Source organism: Bos grunniens, chromosome 16, assembly GCF_055505025.1.
Source record: "Bos grunniens cultivar Pamir isolate PY7600 chromosome 16, Bosgru_T2T1.0, whole genome shotgun sequence".
Taxonomy (NCBI): Eukaryota; Metazoa; Chordata; class Mammalia; order Artiodactyla; family Bovidae; genus Bos; species Bos grunniens.
This window is the reverse complement of record NC_141180.1, coordinates 26,029,585-26,046,145: the sequence shown is the minus strand read 5'-3', so window position 1 is coordinate 26,046,145 and position 16,561 is coordinate 26,029,585. Positions and strand designations below refer to the sequence as shown.

At 39.2% G+C, this 16,561-nt stretch overlaps 1 protein-coding gene across 1 annotated transcript in view; it reads right to left on the bottom strand.

Annotated features, from left to right (window-relative positions):
- SLC9C2 (solute carrier family 9 member C2 (putative)) overlaps positions 1-16,561 on the bottom strand; it is a 99,907-nt gene that overhangs the window by 61,987 nt on the left and 21,359 nt on the right. Inside the window, exons 5-9 of the mRNA XM_086343756.1 lie at positions 14,807-14,923; positions 13,537-13,698; positions 8,378-8,477; positions 3,871-4,014; positions 1,442-1,610 (exon numbers count right to left, since the gene is read on the bottom strand). Coding sequence (XP_086199882.1) covers positions 1,442-1,610; positions 3,871-4,014; positions 8,378-8,477; positions 13,537-13,698; positions 14,807-14,923 — 692 coding nt within the window. The remainder of the gene's footprint in view (positions 1-1,441; positions 1,611-3,870; positions 4,015-8,377; positions 8,478-13,536; positions 13,699-14,806; positions 14,924-16,561) is intronic.

Below are 16,561 nucleotides of genomic sequence, written 5' to 3'. Positions count from 1 at the left end.
GTACATCAAGGCTGTATATTGTCACCCTGCTTATTTAACTTCTATGCAGAGTACATCATGAGAAACCCTGGGCTGAATGGATGAAGTACAAGCTGGAATGAAGATTGCCAGGAGAAATATCAACAACCTGCAGATGACACCACACTTATGGCAGAGAGTGAAGAAGAACTAAAGAGCCTCTTGATGAAAGTGAAAGAGGAAAGTGAAAAAGTTGGCTTAAAGCTCAACATTCAGAAAACTAAGATCATGGCATCTGGTCCCATCACTTCATGGCAAATAGATGGGGAAACAGTGGAAACAGTGGCTGACTTTATTTTTTGGGGATTCAAAATCACTCCAGATAGTGACTGCAGCCATGACATTAAAAGATGCTTCCTCCTTGGAAGAAAAGTTATGATCAATGTAGACAACATATTAAAAAGCAGAGACGTTACTTTGCCAACAAAGATCCATCTAGTCAAAGCTATGGTTTTTCCAGTAGTTATGTATGGATGTGAGAGTTGGACTACAAAGAAAACTGAGTGCCAAATAATTGATGCTTTTGAACTGTGGTGTTGGAGAAGACTCTTGAGAGTCCCTTGGACTGCAAGGAGATCCAACCAGTCCATCCTAAAGGAGATCAGTCCTGGGTGTTCATTGGAAGGACTGATGCTGAAGCTGGAACTCGAATACTTTGGACACCTGATGTGAAGAACTGACTCATTTGAAAAGACCCTGCTGCTGGTAAAGACTGAAGGTGGGAGGAGACAGGGATGACAGAGCATGAGATGGTTGGATGGCATCACCAACTCAGTGGACATGAGTTTGAGTAAACTCCAGGAGTTGGAGATGGACAGGGAATCCTGGCATGCTGCAGTCCACGGGTTGCAAAGAGTTGAACACGACTGAGCGACTGAACTGAACTGAAAAGATATAAATATTCACTAGATCCTTAATTCAAACATTTATAAAATCTTTTTTTCTTAGTATATTTAATAAGCATTTCAGTTTTCATTCTGATGCTATAGGAACTGGAATGCTCTAGACAGGGTACTGGTTTTTTCATACTTTCTGACAGCTCTTGAAAAACAGCATTTTTATGTTCAACACCTATTGAACATTTACTAAGCTGTCAAGCGTTTTACTAAGCATCACTGTGATCCTGAACTTGAAGTCCCACAAGTATAAAAAACTCACCCAAGATCACTCAACCTGTGAATGGTGGGGCCCGAATTCAAATCCCAAGTGTATCTCACTCCCACAGCCATCACCATTACTTGATATTTTGTCCCTTTCACACCATCAACATAAACTTTCCTCCATAAGCTCCTTTCTAATTAAAAGAACGCATTCTCCAAATCTAATTTTTTAAATGGTTAGCTTTTATTACTGGGTACTATGAAAACTGCTACAAAATAAAAATGAGTAAATATGAATAATCATGGGATATGATTTTTCTTACCAGCTGTGGTGACTCTACTCTTTGTTCAGCCAGATTATGAACTTCAGGAGCAAAGAGCAAGCTAAAAACTCCTTTAATTCCAGACCATGCTATAACAATTCCCCACCTCCAGTTGTACTCATAACTTGAATGCATCAGAATAGGGCTCACTAACACAACAGTAACAAACCTGTTGAAAGAAAAACATTTAGTTTAAACCACACCTTATGTATTCATGTGTTTTGGGTTTTTTTTTTTTAATATGGTTGATATTATGTAGTAAATACTAAATTTCATGAAAATTTTTTCAGAAAAGAGAAGTCAATCCAGTTTATTGATAAGTTGTTCAAACTTTCTGGGACTAACCAAATCTACTATCTAAATTTTGCATATAATACTCAAATCTTGAAAAATACGGCTAGAAGTTCTATACAAGTATAAGAAATTATCATTAATACTAGTGTGTGCTGCTTAGGATTTTAGTAGTAAATCCCTGCAGGGAAACTTCTTCAGATAACATTGACAAGCTCCCTGGAAGGTCATGACAGGATTCAGAAATTAGACCGGGAGGACCTGTCATGAGGAAAAAGTAAAATCATTGTAGACACTTTAATAAATTTAGCTCAACCAAATTTTTTTGAGCTGCTACAAGAAAGTGAAGGTGAAAGTCACTCAGTCATGTCCGACTGTTTGCAATCCCATGGATATACAGTCCTTGGAGTTCTCCAGGCCAGAATACTGGAGTGGGTAGTCATTCCCTTCTCCAGGGGATCTTCCCAACCCAGGGATTGAACCCAGGTCTCCCACATTGCAGGGGGATTCTTTACCAGCTGAGCCACCCTAAGAATCATACACTAAATCACACAAATAATTTCAATTCCTGCCTCCTTTCACTATAGATTATTTTTCTATAGGACTCTATGCTAAAATTTAAATTCCATCTGTAATCCACTTGCATCTCATTGTCCTTCAAATGAGATTTCAACAGAAATACAATTGATATATTTCAGCTTCAAAAAAGGTATTGTGTATCAGTCACTTAGCTATGAATTTCATAAGACAATTTAGAGGATTCCTGTTATCTACAATTTGCCATCTATAATATATATAATTAATTTGGACAAACTCTTCATGATCTACAGGTCCTCCTGGTCTAATTTCTGAATCCTGCCATGACCTTCTAAGGAGTTTGTCAGTGGCTCAGATAGTAAAGAATCCACCTGCAATGCAGGAGACCTGGGTTCGATCCTTGGGTTGGGAAGATCCCCTGGAGGAGGGCATGGCAACCCATTCTAGTATTCTTGCCTGGAGAATCCCCATGGACAGAGGAGCCTGGTGGGCTACAATCCACGGGGTCGCAAAGAGTCGGACATGACTGAGTGACTTAGCACAGCACAGCACCTCCACCTTGCATTTAAGTTTTTCACAAAGTGATTAGCAACATTTTCAGCCTTACTAAACAATTTTTATCTAAAATACCATTGAGTCCAGATGAAATAGAACTAATGTTATTTCTTGATATCAAAGAGAGAAAGGCAGTTTAGCAAAGGCTCTGGAGTCAGTCTACTTAGGTTCAAATTTAGACTTTTATTACCATGAAACCTTAAGCAAGTTATTTAATCTTTTCAAGCCTCTTCATTTGTAAAATGGAAAAATAATAATCACTGAATTGCCTCAAAGGACTTTCATGAAGATTCAACTAAATGAAGTAACATTCATAGGGCTTAGAATGATGGTGGTCCGCACTTAACACATGCTAGCAATGATTATGACATCCAGGCCTTTGTTTGACTCACCATCTCCAAAACATTTTTCTCAATAAGTCTCTTTACAGCATAAAGCGAAGAGGAACTAAACAGCCTCTTGATGAAGGTGAAAGAGGAGAGTGAAAAACCTGGCTTAAACTCAACATTCAAAAAACTAAGATCATGGCAGCTGGTCCCATCATTTCACAGCAAATAGATGGGGAAACAATGGAAACTGTGACACACTTTATTTTCTTGTGACATATCAGGCACAGTTTAATGTTAAATAAATGGCTTTATCATAGTTATGACAATAATAAATGATGATGAAGTCAACAAAATGTTAGGAGCCATTAATCTGGTTCCTGGGGTGCTCACACTTAAACATGTTGAAACAGTTCCCTGCATCTTATCTCCAGAGATTCAAATCAGTTAAATGAGATGGGCTCATGAATTTGCATCTCTATCAAGCTCATGGGTTCTGCTGATGCTGCTGTTCTGCCCCTTCTCTTTTTACAGATGAAACCTTGAAGAGTAAATAGACTTTCCCTCAGTTCCACAACAAGCTATTGTCAGGACCTTGACAACAATACAGGTTTCCTGACTGCATGTCCATAGCTCCTTTTGCTATAACCCACTTCTCAATTCTAATCCTGGACTTGAGAACCTGAGTCCAGTAAGCAAACTTTAAATTATAATCCTTACCTTACAAAATTCACTGTTACAAATAAGATAAACATGAAAACTACAGTGTGAAATTGAAAATATTTGACTTCTCCACATCCAATTACGACGCCAAAGAAAGTGTATATTAAATGTTGGAATATACATGAAAACATTATTAGAAACCTAGGATAAATGGAAAGGAAATCACACTTTAAGGGATGTGCTTTTTAAAAAAAAAAAAAAGTTTCCTTTTCACATAAAAGCATCTATCACATATCTACCATTCTTGTCTTAGTAGAGGTCTTTGCCTCCATCACCGCTACTATCAACATTTAAAAACTATTTTGTTGGAATCAGATTCACAGATATAGAGGACAAACTAGTGGTTACCAGTGGGGAAAAAGAAGAGCAAGATAGGAGTAAGGGATTAAGAGATAAAAACTACTATGTATAAAATAAATAAGCAAAAAAGATATATAGCACAGGAAAATATAGCCATTGTTTTATAATAACTTTAAATGGAGTAAAAACTATAAAAATATTGAGTCACTACATTGTATTATGTTGATATTAATAAACATTATAAATAAACTAGGAGGGATTGGGGGCAGGAGGAAGAGGGGAACGACAGAGGATGAGATGGCTGGATGGCATCACTGACTCGATGGACGTGAGTTTGAATGAACTCCGGGAGATGGTGATGGACAGGGAGGCCTGGCATGCTGCGATTCATGGGGTCACAAAGAGTTGGACACAACTGAGCGACTGAACTGAACCGAAATAAAAATTAATGAATTTCATTAAAAGTATTTTGTTGGAACTAAAATATATTGTTTCATATTCCCATCACCCTCATCACACCAATATCTGCGGGCTGCCTCTCTCACAGCAGAGTAGTAAGATCAAGGCAGAAAAATAAAGATTTCACCTCCCACCAAGTTGGTGATGTGGCGATTTTGCTGAGATGAGTTGGCAGCATATCCATGTCAGACGCATGACTGAAACCACAGCTGAGGCTGCTGCAAGGAGCCCCCTGTCTGGTTAACCCTCACTTTGTAATAGCTGACTGGATCCCCTCAACACGCTCTGCACTACTTCTCCCTTGGTGATTTGCATGAAAGTCCTTTATCCAGTATTCTTGTCTGGAGAATCCCATGGAGAGAGGAACCTGGCAGGCTACAGATCACAGGGTCACAAAGAGTTGGACATGACTGAGTGACTGAGCAGGCACACTCACGCCTTATCTTTTTTTTTTTAATTTATTTTTTTAACTGAAGGATAATTGCTTTACAGAATTCTGTGGTTTTCTGTCATACATCAATAAGAATCATCCATAGGTACACCCATGTCCCCTCCCTTCCAAACCTCCCTTCCATCTCCCTCCCCATCCTACCCTTCTAGATTGTCACAGAGCACCTGTTTGAGTTCCCTAAGTCATACAGCAAATTCCCATTGGTTATCTCTTTTACATATGGTAATGTAAATTTCTGTTACTCTCTCCATACATCCTACCCTCTCCCTCCTCCACTTCCCCCGGGTCCATAGGTCTGTTTTCTATGTCTGTTTCTCCATTGCTGCCCTGAAAAAAAACTCATCAGTACCATCTTTTCAGATACCATATATATGCATCAGTATATGATATTTATTTTCTCTTTCTGACTTACTTCACACTGTATAATAGGCTCATTAGAACTGACTCAAATGCATTCCTTTTTATGGCTGAGTATGGCACCCCACTCCAGTACTTTTGTTTGGAAAATCCCATGGACGGAGAAGCCTGGTGGGCTGCAGTCCATGGGGTCGCTAGAGTCGGACATGACTGAGCGACTTCACTTTCACTTTTCACTTTCATGCATTGGAGAAGGAAATAGCAACCCACTCCAGTGTTCTTGCCTGGAGAATCCTGGGGACGGGGAAGCCTGGTGGGCTGCCGTCTATGGGGTCGCACAGAGTCGGACACGACTGAAGCGACTTAGCAGCAGCAGCAGCATTCCATTGTATATATGTACCACAGCTTCTTTATCCATTCATCTGTCAGTGGACATGTAGGTTACTTCCATGTTCTAGCTATTGTTAATAGTGCTGCAATGAACATTGGGGTACCTGTGTCTTTTTCAATTTTGGTTTCCTCAGAACATATGCCTAAGTAGCGGGATTGCTGGGTCATATGGGCACACTCATGCCCTTATCTTGAAGGTCTCCTCTGATTTCTCATCTACCAAATTCCTAAAGATGTTGTGAGGCTGACTCTAACCCCATACTCTTCAGGAAAAATATCCTCAGCACACTCGCTGGACATGATACTCCTCTGAGTCCCCACAGTCCCAGTCATCTACAACACTATGGTTCTCAAGCAGAGAAGCACATTAGAACCACTCAAATTGCTTTCCAAACATCTACATGTCTTGTGACTTCCCTGGCCTTCCAGCGGTTAGGATTTCTCCTTCTAGGGCAGAGGGTATGGGTTTCGATTCCTGGTCTGGGAGCTAAGAACCCACATCTCGCAGCCAAAAAACCAAAACGTAAAACAGAAGCAACGTTGTAACAAATTCAATAAAGACTTTAAAAATGGTCCACATCAAAAAAAAAAAAACTTAAAAAAAACAAAAACAAAAATATACGCATCTAGCCCCACCTCCAAAGATTCAGTGCTTAGGGTGTGGGGCTGCTCTGGCTCCATGTGGTATCACACCTGGGTCTGGGCCAGGTCTGACTTGTACAGTCAGATCTCAAGTCCTGCCCCTTCTTGAACCCCTCTATTCAGACCTCCCCTTTCAGAGGACTGGATGACCGTCTGTCTGACCCACAAACCAGCCTCCCTATAGGTAAGCCTCAAGATCTACACTGGGAAAGAAGCATTAGGAAGCTTCATTTTAGCTGCAAATAGAAACCATGTTCTCTGATACAGCATTACTCCAATCAAGCAGACAGTCCAATTCTCTACCTGACTCCTGTCACTTGACTAAGTTGATTCAGATCTCCTAACAGAAAAGGGTATAAGTGGGACCTCAAACCCCACAGCTTAGTTTTATCAAAATTCAGAAATGATGGAATAACTGACTGAGTAGAAGAATTTTTTAAATGTCTCCATAGGACCTTAAGAAATGCCTTACATATAGTAAGATCCTGCTGCTGCTCCTGCTGCTGCTGCTGCTGAGTCGCTTCAGTCGTGTCGGACTCTGTGCGACCCCATAGACGGGAGCCCACCAGAATCCCCCGTCCCTGGGATTCTCCAGGCAATAACACTGGAGTGGGTTGCCATTTCCTTCTCCAATACATGAAAGTGAAAAGTGAAAGCGAAGCTGCTCAGTCGTGTCCAACTCACAGCAACCCCAGGGACTGCAGCCTACCAGGCTCCTCCGCCCATGAGATTTTCCAGGCAAGAGTACTGGAGTGGGTTGCCATTGCCTTCTCCAATAAAGATATAATTATTTATACTTATTCATAGTCTCTTAAATAAACACATCCATCATTTAACAATGAGTGTCTTCTGAGAAGGGACTTATTTTCAAAGCCCCAAACCTAGGATACAATGTCCAGGCCATAGGAGATAATAAGAAAGGCCTGGTTGAATACATAAAAGAATAAACAATTGAATGAATAGAATGAGTAATTTATAATGATGCTGACAGATAACATGACTGAGCTCAGAAAATGGTCCAAAATTCAGACAAAAAGGATATGTTCTATGAACTAGTTATTACTAAGCTTCTGGTTTTTGAAAATCAATAAAGTGTCAATCACATATACACAAGACTAAAATAAGCTACAGAGGCCATTTTTTAAAAAGTTTGCAGAGTAATTTTTTTAAAAAGTACCATCTTCCATGACTGGAATTTCATGAGAGAAATGACATTTTAAACATCTAAGAAGTATGAAGGACATAATTCCAGAACAAAAATATAGTCCTTTATATTAAAGCAACAAATCTTCACAGGAAAACTCAGGATAATGGCTTATTTTTCTCACTTCAACACTGGCTTTCATCCAATGTAAGAATTTATACACTAGACTATGAATTGGTATGAAATAATTCTGAGACAATTCTATAATTTAGCACAGCTGCTCAGAGAACAGCTAATGCATTTGTCGGAGAAGACAGGCAAATGGCTTTTACTCTGTCCACAGATATCCTTATTACACCAGAGGTAAAGCTAGATTAGAGTTTGCTGGTATTGCACCTTTCTGCTACTTTTCTTTTCCCAGCTCTTTTCGTACTATGATACTGTCATTCAGGTATGTTATGTAGAAAACAAAGGAATAAAGTAGTTTTTAAACTTCTCACAATTCAATTTTTATCAAAGAGTTAGAAGAAGTACTATGATCTCTGAGCCACTGATATTACATTATTCATAATAGGAATATCAATTCATAATAGGAATGTCAATAATCATTGGTAACTTAAGTTCTTTTCAAATATGACTGGCAGTGAAATTAAAAATTAAAAGATAGAAAAGTTATAAAAAGAAATTTTATTATTTTTATGAAGGCATTTAAGCACTAAACTTCTATGAGACCTATACCAAGTACAAAATACGAGACTTACTTAGTAATTATCAACTTGATCCTCGGTTTAAAGCTTAAGGAATCTAAATTTAGTCCTACAGTGGCTAAAGCAACTGTACCTGACATTCCCCAAAATTCCACTGAGGAGAAAAAAAAAGAATAAAATTAGTCGTGTTCAAATCTGTACATGGAGCTACTTCTCTTGAGTGATGAACTGGGAAATTTAAAACAGTCAGTAATTGAATTTCTTAGAAAGTTGCTTAAAGGGATTGGCCTAATACTTAGATTGGGGATTGACAAACTTTCTCTGTGAAGGATCATATGGTAAATATTTAGTATTTGCAGGTCACATGGTCCTAGTTGCTACTATTCACCTCAGCTGTTCTAGTACATAAGCAGCCACAGGTAATACATGACAAATGAGCACCCAATAAATAATGGACATTGAAATTTTAACTGCAAATAATTTTTGCATGCTGCAAAATATTTTTATTCGGGTTTTTTTTTAATGTAAAAACCATCCTTAGCTCATAGGCAATGCAAAACTAACAGGCATATTTGGCTATAGTTTGCCAACCCCTGCCATAGACCATCCTTGAGGAAAGAGCTGATGAAAAATAAGTTTAACAGCCTCTCCCCAGCACCTCAAGGACTCTGTGCTGCATGTCCTAGGGGTTGTGGCCCAAGCTCAGTGCTTTCTTGGTGACTGCAGGTCCTCAAGCCTACTGTTTTTTGCAATATAGGCACCCCTATGTAGTTCCCTGGGCTCTAAACAAATGTGTCAATGCAGTCTGAGGCAGGAAAATCAACTATGAAGAATGGTTGAACACCATCAATACCAACAGTCCTGAAGGTTACAGAGCCTTCAAATAGCACATTATAAATGTCAGACAGAAGGAAGGGAAAGTACATGCAAGATCAGAGTGGAAGCCCTTTAAGCAGGGCAGAGCTGGTTGCTCTGGGAATGTCACCTCGCCTTTCTCCATTAGTGTCCCTGTATCTGTAGAATGAGTGTAAAAGAATAATGCCTCACAGAATTGTGAGAATAAAATCAGATTACATGAAAAGTGCTTGGCATACTTTTAAAACAAGGGATAAATGGTCATCATTATTATTGCATTATTATTTTTAATGTTCACTTTACTGTTTATTAATTTGAAGAGGATTATATTATTCTTTTGATTTATCTAATCACTTAAAGCCACTTTAGATTTCTTTTAACCTATTTATTTAACTGTATTTAGCATAAATAACCAACGACAATAAACCAGCAGTATTAGGGACTGTGATAATAGGAAAATTATTCCTCGAAATCTTATTTCCAACTTCCTATAACTCAAACTATGGGATTTAAAAGCTTATAGTTTTTTTAAATAACAGTCACTACTTAGAAGAAACATCTGCTACAAGGAAACCACTAAGTAACTTCATTTTTAAACTGATATTATTTAGCATAATCCCAATATAACAAGAATGTATAGTGTAAATGCATACATTAATACATCTATGTACATATGTATTTTTTGAAAACTAAGTACATATAACAAAATGTATCATTGGTAAATTTATGGGTGATTTCTTCTTTGACTTTTCAGATTTTTTCCAAAATTCTACATGGAACATGTATTAGTTAAATTAGAAAAACAAAGTCTTTTGAAAATTACAAATGTTATTACTTTAAATAGTACTTTAAATGTACAAGCAGGGAGAGAGTCACAGAACATGTCATAAAGTAATTTTCATCAGCATAAACCCAAGTTGTTAAAAGTAGAGTTGTAAAGTTTTTCTCATTCAGTTGTAAGAAACCATCACAGGAAATTGATGCCACAGGAAAGTGGCTCTCTCTCTCAGACTCTCGCCCAAACTCTCTCTGGTTTAGAAAAAGTGAAGGTCCTCCTAATAGGAGAATCAAAGGGATTTTGTTTCCTAAAAACAACAGGATTCAGGAATGGATGTTTCCCAACAAGAAAATGTTAGGGTCATGACTGAAGTTACAGCCTAGACCAATGACATAAAAAAAGAGTGAGAACAATCAGCCTTGGCACAGGTTAAGAAAGGAACGCATTATTTTAAAACAATAAAACTGACTTAAAGGTGTTTCCATTCACCAGAAATTCTGACCAATGCCACTTGATAAAATATTCCTTCTGCTCTAACAGACCCCTCTCACCACCACTCTTGCTGTACCTCTGGCCTAGACTTATATACACAACCCATCATCTTACCTCTCTTCCTGTACCTCCGACCTAGACTTACACACAACCCATCATCTTACATGAATTATACGATGACTCTCTTGAAGTGCCTTTTATACACTAGGGTTTCCCTGGTAGCTTAGATGGTAAAGAATCTGCCTGCAATGCAGGAGACTGAGTTCGATCCCTGGGTAGGAAGACCCCTGGAGAAGGGAATGGCAACCCACTCCAGTATTCTTGCCTGGAGAATTCCATGGACAGACCATGGGGTCACAGAGTCGGACACGACTGAGTGACTAATACTTGCACTTTTGGGGCTTTCCTCATAGCTTAGTCAGTATAGATTTTGCCTGCAATGCAGGAGACCTAGGTTCGATTCCTGGGTCGGGAAGATCCCCTGGAGAAGGAATTGGCAACCCACTCCACTATTCTTGCCTGGAGAATCCCACAGACAGAGGCACCTGGCAAGATACAGTTCATGGGGTCCCAAGACTAAAATTTTTTCCGTGGGCTGATATATTAACATTGTTAGCCATACTACCTGTCAACCAACAATGTTCCAATGTGTCTTGTCTATGTGGCAATGTCTGTGCAATTTCCTGACTATTTTATTTTATGAAAAAAGAACAAATGGACTGGTTGGATCTCCTTGCAGTCCAAGGGACTCTCAAGAGTCTTCTCCAACACCACAGTTCAAAACCATCAATTCTTCTGCACTCAGCCTTCTTCATAGTCCAACTGGAGATCCAACCAGTCCATTCTGAAGGAGATCAGCCCTGGGATTTCTTTGGAAGGAATGATGCTAAAGCTGGAACTCCAGTACTTTGGCCACCTCATGCGAAGAGTTGACTCATTGGAGAAAAAAGAAAAAAGAACAAATGTGTTGACACAGGTTTTTTCTAAAACCCCAAGTACTGTGGATTTAAAAATGGAAATTACTACATGTGCTTCAAAGAGATGAGGTTTGGACCTCAATCAGACACTCCCTGGATTCAAGCCAGTTAACAATGTGTTCGTTAGTGAAGAAAAAAAATAAAATTAGATAATAAGACAGAAATGTCACATTAGAGAATGTGTAAATAAAAATTTTATCTATGTCTAGCTTTCTGGCAATGCAACTTCTCCTTAGAACTGTCTGTTCCTGACTTTTGTTGTCAGGATCTGATTAAGTATAAGAGGGGAGAACGGCCAGAAAATTGTTTTTAATTCCTGAAGCATAAAAAGTGTTATGGATGAGGGAATGGGCATTCATTTCCTAGGGCTGTTACCAAAGTGTCTTCAACAAGAATGTATTATCTCACAGCCTGGAGGCTAGGGGTCCAAGATCAAGGCTTTGTAGCAGATTCCTTCTGAGAGCAAGTGAGGGAGCATCTACTCCAGACCTCTCAAGCACTTGACCGAGAGCACCTACATGAATTAGGAGGAAAGGGGAAAGGAATCACCATTTATTGGCTGCCCTACCTTGAGCCCAGTGGCATGCTGGTAAATGTTTATCAGCAGCAGTCTGGGTGGTAAAAAAAAAAAAAAAAAAAAAATGACTGTGTCTGCCAATTTCCATGGTCCCACTATGGCCTATTTCAAGCTACACCCACGTTATGTCACTTGAATAAAGTGCTGGGAAGAGATGTGAACAGTCAGCTCTCGTGAGCCGGTCAAAGTTACCTCCAGGACGCCAGCATAAGTGAGTCACACGACACACACTACCTCACTACGCCTGACGTGCCCCTCTAAATTAGGCTGTGTTAGATCACGTTTATAGATGAGGAACTAACTGAAGTTTAAAGAGGTTAAGTAATATTCCAAAGTTACCAAGCTAATAAATCGTAAAGCTCTGGTTTGAAGTGAACTCTGCCTAACTTTCAAGCTCTTTAACGACTAATAGTTTATTCAACCAACATGTGTTTAATTATTTGGGCCTATGGTGAGCATTGGGCTTGACTCGGGGAACATAGAAAAGATAATAAATATAAAGATGGATAAGAGACAGCTCTGTCTCAAGGAACTTACGGTCCAAGGTGGGAAAAAAGGAAATATTAAATTAACTTTATTTCTTCAGGCACTTAAGGCATTCATAACAGGGACATAAGGGAGGAGAAAAATGAAGAGAGCAAGGAAATGAATCTTCAGTGAATGTTTTTCTGTAATTTTACTGATTTGGGGTGGTGAGCAACAATAGGTAGCAGTTTATCGTAGAGAAAGCAGTGCTGTTTGGTAAGTGGAGGTGAAAAGAGGAGTAATTAACCTCTTGATACCTGAGGCCTTTCATGGATGGAATTGCTCCACTGTGTGAGCTAAGAGGAGAAGCAGGATTTGGCTGTGTTTTTGCCATAGTTACTATGGCTTTGGGGGACTGGTTACCTCAGTTAATGGGGTAAAAACTTTAGTTCCCAAGCTCACTGGACTAAACTAGAAGAGGACTGTTTGAACGTCTCCCAGCATTAGGTACTCCGATTCCTGTGATTAGTCCTCTGTCCTGCTTTTCTTCCAGAGGTAGATATACCTGATTTCTCCAACTCCTTTCCTGCCTCCTAGCGTCAGGTAAGGGCCACCATTTCTACGGTCCCCTCAACCTGGTACCCACTGAATGGGTACTGCTGAACTGGAAAAGATCTCAGGAGCTTCTCTCCTAGCTTTCTCATTTTAGAGATGGGTTGCTAAGGGTCAGAGCAGAAATTGGCTCAGGTCTGTTTCCTCTTCCAGGGGACTGCCAGGGAATAAATGTAAGGTCAAAGGGTAGAGTTAAAAAAAGAATAAGAGAGTAACCACATGGAGGAGGAATGCAAGAGAAGGAACATGGAGTTGAAATTTAGGGGATGTTAAGACAATCCAGGAAAGAGCTAGAGGTGGAAGAAAGATAGTATGACAAGCCACACAAAGGAGCCACATTAAAAAAAAAAAAAAGCAGAAAAGCTGTTGGGAGGAAGCTGGATTCAAGAACAAGGGAAAATTTAAAAACACAAAATACACATCAAGGATGGAATTTTTGTATCTGTTTCTGTCTTACCAATGTAGAAAGTCATGTACACCATTGAGATGCAAAAAATTATATTGGTCAGTGTATTGCTGAACAGGTCAGTCAATATAAACTGAATGATCCTTGCACACCAATATCCACATGCTATGCTCCCCAAAATGTCCAAGGTGAGGCCCATGATTACATGTAACTCTAGAAAAAGGAAATAAGAAAAAAGAAAGGTGAAATATAATTTTTTTCCTTTATTAATTGCATTTGGGCAATGCCCATCGGTTTGCTCTTGAGATTTTGAGTGAGAACCTTGTTCTTCAGCAGATGGAAGTTTCCCATGAAAGCCTGGCAAAAGAGGCTTTCTGGGGATACATTTACCCCACAGTCTGCAGCTTGAGGTTTGCTTATCTGAGGACAGCAGACTCAAATGCTGTCAGGAGTCAGGCAAAGAGCATAAATGTGAGTTGGTGATGGACAGGGAAGCTTGGTGCGCTGCAGTCTGTGGGGTCGCAAAGAGGTGGACACGACTGAGTGACTGAACTGAACCGATAAATGTGAAAAACTCACCTGGTGAGTGAACAATGAGCCAAAATATATTTAAATATATATATATATATTTTTTTTTTACAAACTACATCAGGGCCAAGCGCACCATGCTCAGGATCCCCACCAACCTGCAGCCTGTTTGCACTTCTGCTCATTATCACTTCTAGAACCTGACTCCACAGTACTACTTTCACCCTCAGACTCAAACTCAGGACCAAGCCACGTTTTTTTTTTTAATTGGAGGATAAATGCTTTACAGTGTTGTTTCTTTCTGTTGTATAACAATGTGAGAATCAATTCTTAACATTCACTCACTGAGATCCAGACTGGTCTAGGAAAGAGGTTAATCTGAGCTAGATGACACAACTGCATGTGTGTGTGCGATGCCTGTTGAGAGATATGAAATCATTTCTTTCACAACTTTCCCCTCTAATCTAAGGAAACACTCAGTGGCAGTTATTTTCTTCTTACCTGATATACTATTTTAATTGGTCCATAAGTAAAGAATAGGGGAAGTGGCAAAGTTAAGACATCTTGAATATATTTTAATTTTGGTATGAATTAAAAAGGACTACATAAGAATGATTTTAGAAAATACACAGATGGGACTTCAATAGTGATCCAGCAGTTAAAACTCCACCTTACAATGCAGGGGGCATGGGTTCAATTCCCAGCCAGGGAACTGAAGTCCCACATGCCATGGAGGATAGCCAAAATTTAAAAAATAAATAAATAAATAAATAGAGAAAAATAATGCTCTTACCTCTAAAGTTGGACATTTGAAGTATGCCTGTCTTAAAAACTGCAAAAAAAATGGATGTGAAGCCACAGATGATCATTGATTCTCCTCTAATGATATCAGTATACATCTTAGAAATGCCTGGAAATGGAAAAACATAATTTAGTACGGTACATGATAATGATGCTCTTTCACAGGAAATACAGAAACAGAAGAGAAGGAATATGCTAGAAAAAAAAAAAAGAAGGCAGTCATTACTGTGATGGATCTGTAAGATAATCACAATCACCATTTTTTAACTTCTCCATTGTGCCTTCTGTATCTCCAATGGCAAAGGAACATGGTGATGGCACATCCTGAAATGTCCACTGCCTCAAAGCATACTAGAACTTCAAACTGAGACAAAGCACTTCTCAGGTCACTACATTTAGCTTGAATAAAGATGAATCGTTAGACTCCAAAAGAACCACATTTTAGAAATAAGTATAAAATATGACTTAGCAATTCTGCTCCTAGACATATACCCAAAAGAGCTGAAGACATACATCCACACAAAATACCCAAAAGAGCTGAAGACATACGTCCACACAAAGATTTGTACATGGACAGTCTATCTATAGGTGATCTATCCCTATAAGGGAATATTGCTGCTGCTGCTGCTAAGTCGCTTCAGTCGTGTCCGACTCTGTGCGACTCCATAGACGGCAGCCCACCAGGCTTCCCTGTCCCTGGGATTCTCCAGGCAAGAATACTGGAGTGGGTTGCCATTTCCTCCTCCAATGCATGAAAGTGAAGTCACTCAGTCATGTCTGATTCCTAGCGACCCCATGGACTGCAGCCCACCAGACTCCTCCATCCATGGGATTTTCCAGGCAAGAGTACTGGAGTGGGGTGCCATAATGGAATATTACTCAGCCACAAAAAGGAAGGGAGTACTGACTGATACATGTTACAACATAGATGAATCTTTAAAAAATTACAAAGTGAAAGAAGCCAGACACAGAAATCACATATTGTATGGTTTGATTTATGTGAAATGTCCAGAATATGCAGATTCATAGACAGAAAATAGAACACTGGTTGCCAGGAACTTGGGGGATGAGGGAATGAGAATTAATGACTGCCAACAGGCATGAAATTTCTTTTGAGGTTAGTGAAAATGTTCTAAAATTAAGTAGTGAAGATGCTTGCATAACTGTAAATCTACTAAAGACCACTGAATTTTATAATTTAAAAGGCTAAATTTTATGATGTGTGGGTTACATATCAATAAGGCTGGTATTTTAAAATTAAATATAAAATTTTATTGACATTTAACATTTACCAACAGTTTGATAGAAAATACAATCAAATTAACTGCCCACTGTTATACAACTTGTAAGAAGGATGATAGTGATTGGTACCTGCCCATCTAGTATCTATCCTCTGTTCTTGGTAACAAGACTGGTTTTACTCAGGGTGGCAATGTGCTCAGCTAAATGACAACTGTTCCCCAACTCCTGGGCTTCTAAGAGTGGCCACTGACATTTAAGTGGAAGTCACTGAGTGGAACTTTTGGGAAACTCCTTGGAGGGAGAGGTGACTTGGCTGAAAGGAACATCTTTCCATCCCTTGTTCTTCCGTTTCCTGCCTGAAATATGGAATGATAGCTGGAACTTTAGCAGTCAACTTGTAATACTGACGATTGATGCCATACACAAAGGGGAGGAACAGATAAATAAACCCCACAATAGACAGCAACCATTTTTGCTTTAAATATTATCTTTTTAAAAGAGTAAA